Genomic DNA, 9851 nt, shown 5'->3' with positions numbered 1-9851 from the left:
GGAATGGAGCTAATTGTACAAAGGAGGAAACCTTAAAAATGTTAAATAACTCTACTGTTGACGTAGATAGATTGATGATACACAAATAGATGTTAATGTTACAAACTGATATACAAATTTAATATAGAATATACGTTATTTTATACAAATTATTTAGTACAGTTCTTTCGAGAGATTCAAAGGAGCGTCATATTTTTGTCTATGAATATTCTTCACTAATCGCTCTACTAATTACCATTCGACGAATTTCACTGGTGCCAGCGCCAATTTCATATAATTTGGCGTCTCTTAAAAATCTTCCAGTCGGATAATCATTTATGTAGCCATTTCCACCTAAAAGAAGTCTATGCATTTCAAGAAACATTTTAAATTAATACATTTTTATCGGAAATTAACATTATGAATAATTTACCAAGTATCTGAATTGCGTTCAACGCAGCATTAGTAGCACACTCGGCTATGTAAAGTATCACCGCGGCACAATCTTTTCGGTTTATATATCCTGCATCGCAAGATCTAGCTACAGAATACAAATAATTTCTGCAAACGCTTAAACTTGTATACATATTTGCTATTTTTTCCTGAAATATTAATGTCAATTTGAACTTTTAGAAATTTCGAGTATAGAACTTGTGAACAAGAAGAAAAACTAATTTTATACTTGGATCATTTGAAATTCTGCTATTCGTTTTCCAAATTGTGTCCTCGTATGTGCGTAATCAAATGCCACATCGCAACAAGCCTGAATAAGTCTAACATGTAACATATCAAAATATAATAACTTTATAAAACTTAATACATTATCTTAATCTAAAATAAAAGATTTTACCCTAAAGGCCCCGCCGATAACGTTAGTCGTTCCAAATCTAGACCACTAAATAGTACGTAAACGCCTTTGTTTACTTCCCCGAGTATATTTGTAACTGTAATTATTCATTTATGAACAGAATATAACAAAATCATATAAGTTATTATTATATATAATTATTATATTATTTTATTATATGTAAATTACCAGGAACTTTACAATCTTCGAATACAAGTTCACCAGTGTTGGAACCTCGCATACCTAATTTATCTAACTTTTGAGCAGTACTAAAACCTTCGAAACCTCGTTCTATGATAAATGCCGTAACACCGTGTTGCGGTTTAGCCGCATTTGGATCCGTTTTCGCATAAACGACAAAAGTATCAGCATCGGGACCATTTGTGATCCAAAATTTATGACCGTTTAAAATGTAGTAGTCACCCTTTTTTTCGGCTTGCAATTTCATAGAAATTACGTCAGATCCAGATGTCGATTCTGACATGGCAAGTGCCCCGATATGCTCTCCACTACATAACTATAAAAGATATATACGTAACAAGATTACACATTAGATATAAATTCGGACATTACCTTTGGTAAATATTTGTACTTCTGCTCTTCCGTCCCATTTCTGTGAATTTGATTAATGCACAAGTTTGAATGAGCGCCATAACTAAGACCTATAGCACCCGATGCCCTGCTCAATTCCTCTATAACGATAATATTATCTAAATACGTACCACCTGTACCACCGTATTCGGATTTTGCTGTTATTCCTAATAAACCTAATTTGCCAAGATTCTTCCAAAATTCCTGGAAATAATTTCTAAATAATTAATATAGCTGAAACAATATTTCATGCTTCCTTTAATGTTCGCTTACTTACACGGAGGTCGTCGAAATTATTTTTTTTATCGATCTCAGCCGCTTTTGGAGCAAGCTCCTTTTGTGCAAAATTAAATATTAATTGTCGAAGCTACAAAAAACAAGCATGCTTTACTTTATTAATACTCGTATCTGTGTTAATTGAATTCAATAAATGATGTAAATGGAAAAGATCAGACTTCGGTTATAAGAGTAACGTAGATTATTAAAAAATGATTTGTTCCAAATATCATTTTAACAACGTTAGTATGCACGTATAATCACTCAATTCGAATTCTATTTTAATTTTACTAACCTCTTTCTGTTCTTTGTTTAGTCCAAAGATATCATCATCTACAGTATAATATTTTGAAGAATATCTCACATTAAATTTATTATTTGACTTTAAAAACTTCCATAAGAGGGGTCTCATAAATTTACTGGTATAAAACTCCATGTTTTTAAAAATCTACTATGGATTTCAGAATTGTGTATATATAAAACTGAAAGGCAGCTTTAGCGGTATATATACGTATGTATGATAATTTTCTCATCTACTACTTTACATTTAATCAGTACTACTACTACTAGCAATACTACTAAATATTTACTAGTTAATATATTGAAATACATATCAGATATTTTCTTCCCAAAATTATATATATTTGTATGTATTTACATAAATAAAATTGTTATCATATTTCCGTTTTAATATTTCATGAAATATTAATATAGATTTTGTGACGATGTATCTAAAAACTAACATAAATTTTATATATAAACTAATATGTACATACTTAGAATCTAACATGGCTTGCACACAGCGCTTACAAATAGCGCATATTATATTACGTTAAATTTGAGTGTGCTTTAAACGTGGTTCATATCTAACGTCCACATCATATCAAAATATTACAGTTTACAAATCCATTTTTTTTCCCATTTTATTTTACCACATATAATTAATAATTTTTATAGATTTCTATTACGTTACAATATCGGAACAATCAGATGAATATGATTCGATGAAATATAGGTTAAGAAAGTGTAGCGGTGAAATTATTTCTCCATCAAGTTGTTTTAATTCTTACGCTATAATATATACTTTTCATAAACAGAAAGATGGGAGAAATGAAAATTAATATTAAGTCGGAAACAAAATATAATAAAGTAGTAAAACATATTCAGGTATGATGGAGGTTGGACTGTGGTTTATTTAACAAAATTTATTATAAGCAATTAATTATAAAACTACTTTTTTATAGGATAAATGGAAACTTGTGCCTGCCTTCCTCAAGGGCAAAGGTTTAGTTAAGCAACATATTGATTCTTTTAACTACTTCATAAATGTGGAGATAAAAAAAATTATAAAAGCAAATGAGAAAGTACTTAGTGATGCGGATCCTTTATTTTATGTAAAGTAAGCAATATTATCTTGCATATTAATTACACACTATTATATTGCACCACTTACTACATTATTTTCTTTTGTAGATATTTGAACGTTCATGTAGGTCTACCAGATGTTGAGGAAGGTTTTAATGTAACACGTTCTACTACTCCACATGAATGTCGTTTAAGGGATTTAAATTATTCAGCTCCAATTACAGTTGATATTGAATATATAAGAGGTCACCAACCAATAATAAAAAATAATTTACTGATTGGCAGGTATAAACTAATAAATATCTTTGAACTATTAATAATTAAACAATATGAACTGAATTACCTGTTACTTTCCTAGAATGCCTATTATGTTAAGAAGTTCAAATTGTGTATTAACTGGTAAATCGCATTTTGAATTGTCAAAGATGAATGAATGTCCACATGATCCTGGTGGTTATTTTATAGTGAATGGTCAAGAAAAAGTAATTTTGATACAAGAACAAATGCTTAGAAATAGAATTATTTTAGAGGAAGATAGTAAGGGATGTATTGTAGCATCTTGTAACAGTTCCACTCATGAAAGAAAAACCAAGACTAACATAGTAGGAAAAGCTGGAAGATATTACATGAGACATAACATTTTTCAAGATGTACGTACATTGCAGTTATGTGGTAAAACTTGTGTGAATAACGTTTAGTGGAATATAAATATATTGTTGTATATAGGATATACCTGTGACAATAATATTTAAAGCAATGGGGATTGTGAGTGATCAAGAAATTATGCAACTTATTGGTACAGAAGAAGAATTTATGAAAAAGTTTGCACCCACTTTAGAAGAATGTCACGTTTTAAATGTATTTGCTCAAAATCAAGCATTAAGGTATTTCATTAAAAAGTATAAGAAGTATTAATGTATATTATGAACACTGATTACAAGCATTGTTTCAGGTTTCTTAGCAATAAAAGAAAGCAAAAAAGGTATTCAGTCATAAAAGCTAGTGTTACGGATGAAATGAAGGATATATTGGCAACCAATATTTTGTCGCATGTTCCTGTTAGTAATTTAGTAATTATGATCATAATATAATATCTAAAACGGTATTACTATGATATTTGGTGTTACAGGTTATAGATTTTAATTTTAAAATGAAGGCAACCTACATTGCTTTAATGATTCGTAAAGTTATGAAAGCACAATCTGATGGAAAACTTATAGATGATAGGGATTATTATGGAAATAAACGATTAGAACTGGCTGGTTCTTTGTTGTCTTTGATGTTTGAAGATTTATTTAAAAGATTTAATTGGGAGGTATTATATATGATAATATTAAATAAGGATCATAGTTCAAATTATGATATTTAATGTTTGCAGTTAAAACAAATAGCTGATAAAAATATACCAAAAATTAAGGCTGCACAATTTGATATTGTAAAACATATGAGACAAGACCAAATTACCAATGGATTGGCTTTTGCCATATCATCTGTAAGTAAATAACTAAATTCAATATATAGATAAAAGTATGTTAATATCAGATTACATACAAAAAATATATTAAACAGGGTAATTGGACGATTAAACGATTTAAAATGGAACGACATGGAGTTACGCAAGTGTTGTCTAGACTTTCTTATATTTCTGCACTTGGTATGATGACACGTGTTAATTCTCAATTTGAAAAAACCAGGAAAGTATCTGGTCCCCGATCTTTGCAACCATCTCAATGGGGAATGCTCTGTCCTAGTGATACTCCTGAAGGGGAAGTGAGTGTTATTTCCATACATATACTTCAATCGAGATTATTAATTATGATACATAAAATTATTTATACAATACTTTTTATAGGGTTGTGGTTTAGTTAAAAACCTAGCTCTTATGACACATATCACAACAGAAATTGATGAAGAACCAATTGTTAGATTGGCCTTTAACTTAGGAGTTGAAAACGTTAATATACTTGGTGGAGAAGAAATCAATAATAAAAAAGTTTACATGGTATTTTTAAATGGCAATATCCTGGGTATAGTAAAGAATTATCAGAGACTAGTAAATGTTTTTAGATTATTACGAAGGAAAGGTCTAATTAATGGTTTCGTTTCTATACATACACAGCACCAGCATAGGTAATGTTTATCTAAAATTTATATAATATATGACATTACAATTTTGTATAATTGTTACAATGTTCATAGATGTATTCAAATTAGTTCTGATGGAGGACGATTATGTAGACCATACATTATTGTACAGAATGGCAATCCACTAATACAAGAAAAACATATAAAACTACTTGAACAAGGAATACGAAGTTTCGAAGATTTTTTACAAGAAGGTTGGTAAAAAATATAAGAAACAAAATTCTGTCATGTTTTTAATAATATTATGACATTATTATTAGGTTTAATTGAATATTTGGATGTGAACGAAGAAAATGATAGTTCTATTGCATTCAATGAATCACACATTAATGAGAAGACAACACATTTAGAAATTGAGCCATTTACATTACTTGGTGTTTGTGCTGGTCTAGTACCATATCCACATCACAATCAAAGTCCAAGAAATACTTATCAATGTGCTATGGGAAAGCAAGCAATGGGAACTATTGGTTATAATCAACGTAATCGTATCGATACATTGATGTATAATTTAGTTTATCCTCAAACACCTATGGTTAAATCCCGAACAATAGAACTAATAAACTTTGATAAACTACCTGCTGGTCAAAATGCAACAGTAGCTGTTATGTCTTATAGTGGCTACGATATTGAAGATGCTCTTATTTTAAACAAGGCTTCAATTGATAGAGGATTTGGTAGATGTTTAATATATCGAAATGCAAAATGTACATTAAAAAGATACGCAAATCAGACATACGATCGAATAATGGGTCCATTGATTGATTCCAATACAAAGAAACCTGTTTGGAAACATGACATAATCGATAGTGATGGAATTGCTGCACCTGGAGAAATGGTGGAAAATAGAAAGGTATAGTTTTAAACATTGGTAGTAACAAATAAGTTGAATTGCATATATTTACATAATTAGCAAGTTCATATATTTTTTCTTTTTGTAGGTAATGGTAAATAAATCATCGCCGGCCGCAAATATAGGTCCAGTGAATGCTGGTAATGTTCAAACGCAAACAGAATACAAAGATGTCCCAGTTGTTTTTAAAGGACCTGTTCCTGCTTATGTTGAGAAGGTTATGATTTCCAGTAATGCAGAAGATGCATTTTTAATTAAATTATTATTGCGACAAACTCGACGACCTGAGATAGGTGACAAATTTAGTAGTCGACATGGACAGAAGGGTGTAACTGGTATGTATTTACACATACTTTATCATTTAATTTTGCAAGTACATTAATATTACTATCGACCTTTATACACAGGATTAATTGTGGAACAGGAGGATATGCCATTTAATGATTATGGTATATGTCCTGATATGATAATGAATCCACATGGTTTTCCTTCACGTATGACAGTTGGGAAATTGATAGAATTACTTGCTGGTAAAGCTGGTGTTATAAAAGGAGAATTTCATTATGGCACAGGTACAATAATAAGAAATTATTGTTTTGATAATTTTTTAAAATACTAATTTATAACAATTTTCATTTTCATTTAGCATTTGGAGGTTCAAAAGTTAAAGATGTTTGTAACGAATTGGTAAAGCATGGTTATAATTACTTGGGCAAAGATATCTTCTACTCTGGTATTACAGGAGAACCATTACAAGCGTATATTTATTCTGGACCAGTAAGTCGATGATATCTTAATTTTTAATTTCAATTTAATATTGATCATGTACATTATTATAAGGATATAACTTAAAACATAGGTATATTATCAAAAATTGAAACATATGGTACAAGATAAAATGCATGCTCGAGCACGAGGACCAAGAGCTGTGTTAACGCGTCAACCAACGGAAGGTCGGGCCAAAGAAGGTGGTTTAAGATTAGGTGAAATGGAACGGGATTGTTTAATCGGATATGGTGCTAGTATGATGTTAATAGAAAGACTCATGATATCCAGTGATGCATTTGATGTTGATGTATGTAACAAATGTGGCTTGATGGCATATAGTGGTTGGTGTCACAGTTGTCGTTCTAGTTCATGTGTTTCTACGATTTCTATGCCCTATGCTTGCAAGTTACTTTTCCAAGAACTTCAATCTATGAACATTGTACCTCGTTTAACATTAAAAAATTATTGTGAATAGTTTGAATCAAGGTTACTGATATTCATATGTAAATACAAGGTAACCCAGTTAAATGCGATCGCCTAAATATCTGCCTAAATAATTAAATATTACGTCACTTTACATTATGTTCTATTGTGGAAATGTGATCCTTGAAATAGCTTAAGATATTCAGGTGATTCCATTTAACTGGGACATTCTATATATTCACAGTATCTGTGTGTGTAATTTAATTTTGCTGAAATATTGATAAAAGTATTTTTTATTCGTTAAGTTACTTATAAAAATATATAAGGTAATTATTTTTTACTGGAAGACATTAAAACATAGATTTCTTTGAATCAATTAAATCATATCATTTGTAGTGTACTATATATGTAACTTATATACACATATATATAACAAATTTAATCAACAAGTTATTTTATAATTTTAACTACTGGAAAGCTTATTACATATGTGTATAATATATTAGCAAATGGGTTTTGACCATTTAATTTGTCAATACAATTACTTCAGCAAACAAACAGATTTCTGGAGTTTCAATATAATTCTTGCTTTGTATTAATTTTAATTCAATTTTTCTTGCAAGTTGGGATTCTTTATCTTGACATGCTAGTAAAAATTTTGAAAAAAGTTATTACCATTTATTTTATATCTTTATATAAGGAAATGATGAAGAACAAATACCTTTAGAATATTCATAAGTTTTTAGTAGGACACTGTATAAAGAATTTACAGTTTTTTCAATGGCAGTTTTCATATCATTTTGCAAATATGTGTGAGCTAAAAATAGAGCAGCAAAGAGATCTCCAGAACCTGTAAAACTAGCTGGTATTTTTGGAATATTGATTTTTATTAATTTATTCTCTGAAATTAAAATAAATTTTATATGAATTTGGTATTTTCAAAAATTTTATTTAGTCTAAGTGTCAATCTTAATTACTTCATTACCTTTATTTGTACTAATTATTGCTGTTAGTTTATCATTAATTTCTGTTGATGAGACAGCTACTGTTTGGGGGCCAATTTTATGTAATACAGTTACAGCATCTTGTAATTCGGACATTGTATTGATTTTTATGTTACTTAATAATCTATAATAATTAAAATGATATTATACATTTAATTTATATTAGATTTATCAATGTTTATAACTTACTCCAATTCAAATTGATTTGGTACTACAATATCAGCCAATGGTACTATTTCTTCTCTATAAATTTCTTTCAATGCTTCAGGAACATACATTTTTCCATTATCTCCCATAACAGGATCACATACTTTTATTAAGAAGTGTATGATTAATAAAATAATATTTTTAACAAATATTACTTATTTATGTAAATTGTTTACCATATATAAGATTTGGATTTTTATGTTTTAATACACGAACTACTTCTGCTATTTTTTTTAAAAATGAAGCAGAACCAACATATCCAGTAAGTAAATGAGTATAATTATCTAAATTATTTTGTACTAAACCATTTATTAACTCCTCTGTAAAGTAATTATAGTATAAATTTAGTAAAGTATACTGTAAAGTAATTAAAGTATAAATTTAAGAAATATTTAAACTATTTTTTATTGATTACATTCTTTAAACAAATTTTATCTTACCTAAATCTTTGTCATTTAATACTTGGCCTTTGAAGACCTTGTAGCCAGTATGATTGGAAAGCTGAACAGAATTAATTGCATCCACTTCAAAGCCCAGCAGCTAAATAGAACAGATTATGATTTTATATTTTTTATTTTGTGCCCAAGCGATTGCAACTTTATTGTTAAAAATATTATTCATGTAATTATTAAATAAACATGCAATGAAGCATGAAAATCATTTTTAAAGTACGAAAGAATGAACTTACTGATAAAACATTGGTGATAAGACGGTGATAAAAATATGGTTTCTATAATAAAGAACATATTGTTTACCTGTAAAGGAAATACTGCACTTTTATTACCAACGTAACCAGATACTACATGACTTTGTATCGAAAGAATTCGTGGTGTTTTTTTAAAACACATGCTTGATCAGCTGATATTTAAATACAATTTACAGAACGTGATGAAACTACCTATTCAATACTTTTTCTTTGGTATAATTTGTTTACACCCCACACCCTTTTAGTCCAGAGAGATGATATAAAGATACGCGAAAGAATACGCAAGTCATGTATTACCGTGCAAGTGAATGTGATATGAGAACAGAAAGAGAACGCTACATAGAGGCGTCTTTTATTCTTGTCTAATTAGGCATGACACTAACGTCGCACAGTTGATCAGTGTATTATACTTATAGATTTACTATACGAGTGTGCATGTGTTATTAGACAAGGACGCAAGAAGTCTCTATGCAGTGTTCTTCTTCTATTCCTGTATCGCTTTTTCAACTCTTTCTCTACCTCTATCTTTATATCACTATGATTTAGTGCCACTAAATACTTTATTATACACATGTATATTTATATAATGCTTCAGAGGTACATAATATTTTTTGCTATCTTTCAGTATTTCATTATTATTGGTGCATTGAATCTTTCATCGAGGCTGTTTTCATGTGACAAATCTTT

At 29.3% G+C, this 9851-nt stretch overlaps 3 protein-coding genes across 4 annotated transcripts; 1 reads left to right on the top strand and 2 right to left on the bottom strand.

Annotated features, from left to right (window-relative positions):
* Positions 1-98: 98 nt before the first annotated feature.
* Positions 99-2177, bottom strand: LOC117209393 (isovaleryl-CoA dehydrogenase, mitochondrial). Its single transcript, XM_033451402.1, has 8 exons — positions 1989-2177; positions 1695-1784; positions 1400-1621; positions 1016-1343; positions 830-923; positions 662-752; positions 413-581; positions 99-333 (listed from the first exon to the last, which is right to left on the bottom strand). The coding sequence occupies exons 1-8, from the start codon at positions 2127-2129 to the stop codon at positions 200-202; spliced, it is 1269 nt and encodes a 422-aa protein (XP_033307293.1). The 5' UTR covers positions 2130-2177; the 3' UTR covers positions 99-199.
* A 617-nt stretch (positions 2178-2794) lies between these two features.
* Positions 2795-7493, top strand: LOC117209390 (DNA-directed RNA polymerase III subunit RPC2). 2 transcript variants are annotated; one of them, XM_033451386.1, is made up of 16 exons: positions 2795-2860; positions 2938-3092; positions 3167-3343; positions 3417-3708; positions 3785-3942; positions 4011-4116; positions 4188-4373; positions 4437-4550; positions 4628-4828; positions 4911-5188; positions 5258-5397; positions 5464-6056; positions 6145-6391; positions 6464-6628; positions 6703-6833; positions 6916-7493. In XM_033451386.1, the coding sequence occupies exons 1-16, from the start codon at positions 2795-2797 to the stop codon at positions 7297-7299; spliced, it is 3393 nt and encodes a 1130-aa protein (XP_033307277.1). In that variant the 3' UTR covers positions 7300-7493. The 2 variants fall into 2 exon arrangements, with proteins under 2 accessions (XP_033307277.1, XP_033307278.1); XM_033451387.1 differs by having other exon boundaries at positions 2851-2871; positions 6916-7299.
* Positions 7494-7770: 277 nt separating this feature from the next.
* On the bottom strand, positions 7771-9491 carry LOC117209396 (pyridoxal kinase). The gene is made up of 7 exons (XM_033451416.1): positions 9214-9491; positions 8899-8998; positions 8635-8778; positions 8441-8561; positions 8233-8375; positions 7969-8148; positions 7771-7893 (listed from the first exon to the last, which is right to left on the bottom strand). The coding sequence occupies exons 1-7, from the start codon at positions 9304-9306 to the stop codon at positions 7772-7774; spliced, it is 903 nt and encodes a 300-aa protein (XP_033307307.1). The 5' UTR covers positions 9307-9491; the 3' UTR covers position 7771.
* Between the last annotated feature and the right edge of the window lie 360 nt (positions 9492-9851).

Source organism: Bombus bifarius, unplaced genomic scaffold (genome assembly GCF_011952205.1).
Source record: "Bombus bifarius isolate JDL3187 unplaced genomic scaffold, Bbif_JDL3187 scf7180000008176, whole genome shotgun sequence".
Classification (NCBI taxonomy): domain Eukaryota; kingdom Metazoa; phylum Arthropoda; class Insecta; order Hymenoptera; family Apidae; genus Bombus; species Bombus bifarius.
The sequence above is the reverse complement of the archived record's forward strand: the minus strand, read 5'-3'. Positions and strand labels throughout refer to the sequence as shown.

Coding starts and splice junctions, on each gene's coding strand:
- LOC117209393 (XM_033451402.1), bottom strand. CDS start 2,129: ATGGAGTTTTATACCAGTAAATTTATGAGACCCCTCTTATGGAAGTTT. Junction 1,785..1,988: donor TAAACAAAGAACAGAAAGAG/GTTAGTAAAATT, acceptor TGTTTTTTGTAG/CTTCGACAATTAATATTTAA. Junction 582..661: donor CAGAATTTCAAATGATCCAA/GTATAAAATTAG, acceptor TTAATATTTCAG/GAAAAAATAGCAAATATGTA.
- LOC117209396 (XM_033451416.1), bottom strand. CDS start 9,306: ATGTGTTTTAAAAAAACACCACGAATTCTTTCGATACAAAGTCATGTA. Junction 8,376..8,440: donor CCAAATCAATTTGAATTGGA/GTAAGTTATAAA, acceptor TAATTATTATAG/ATTATTAAGTAACATAAAAA. Junction 8,149..8,232: donor AATAATTAGTACAAATAAAG/GTAATGAAGTAA, acceptor TTTTAATTTCAG/AGAATAAATTAATAAAAATC.
- LOC117209390 (XM_033451386.1), top strand. CDS start 2,795: ATGGGAGAAATGAAAATTAATATTAAGTCGGAAACAAAATATAATAAA. Junction 4,374..4,436: donor TTAAAAGATTTAATTGGGAG/GTATTATATATG, acceptor TAATGTTTGCAG/TTAAAACAAATAGCTGATAA. Junction 5,189..5,257: donor CATACACAGCACCAGCATAG/GTAATGTTTATC, acceptor CAATGTTCATAG/ATGTATTCAAATTAGTTCTG.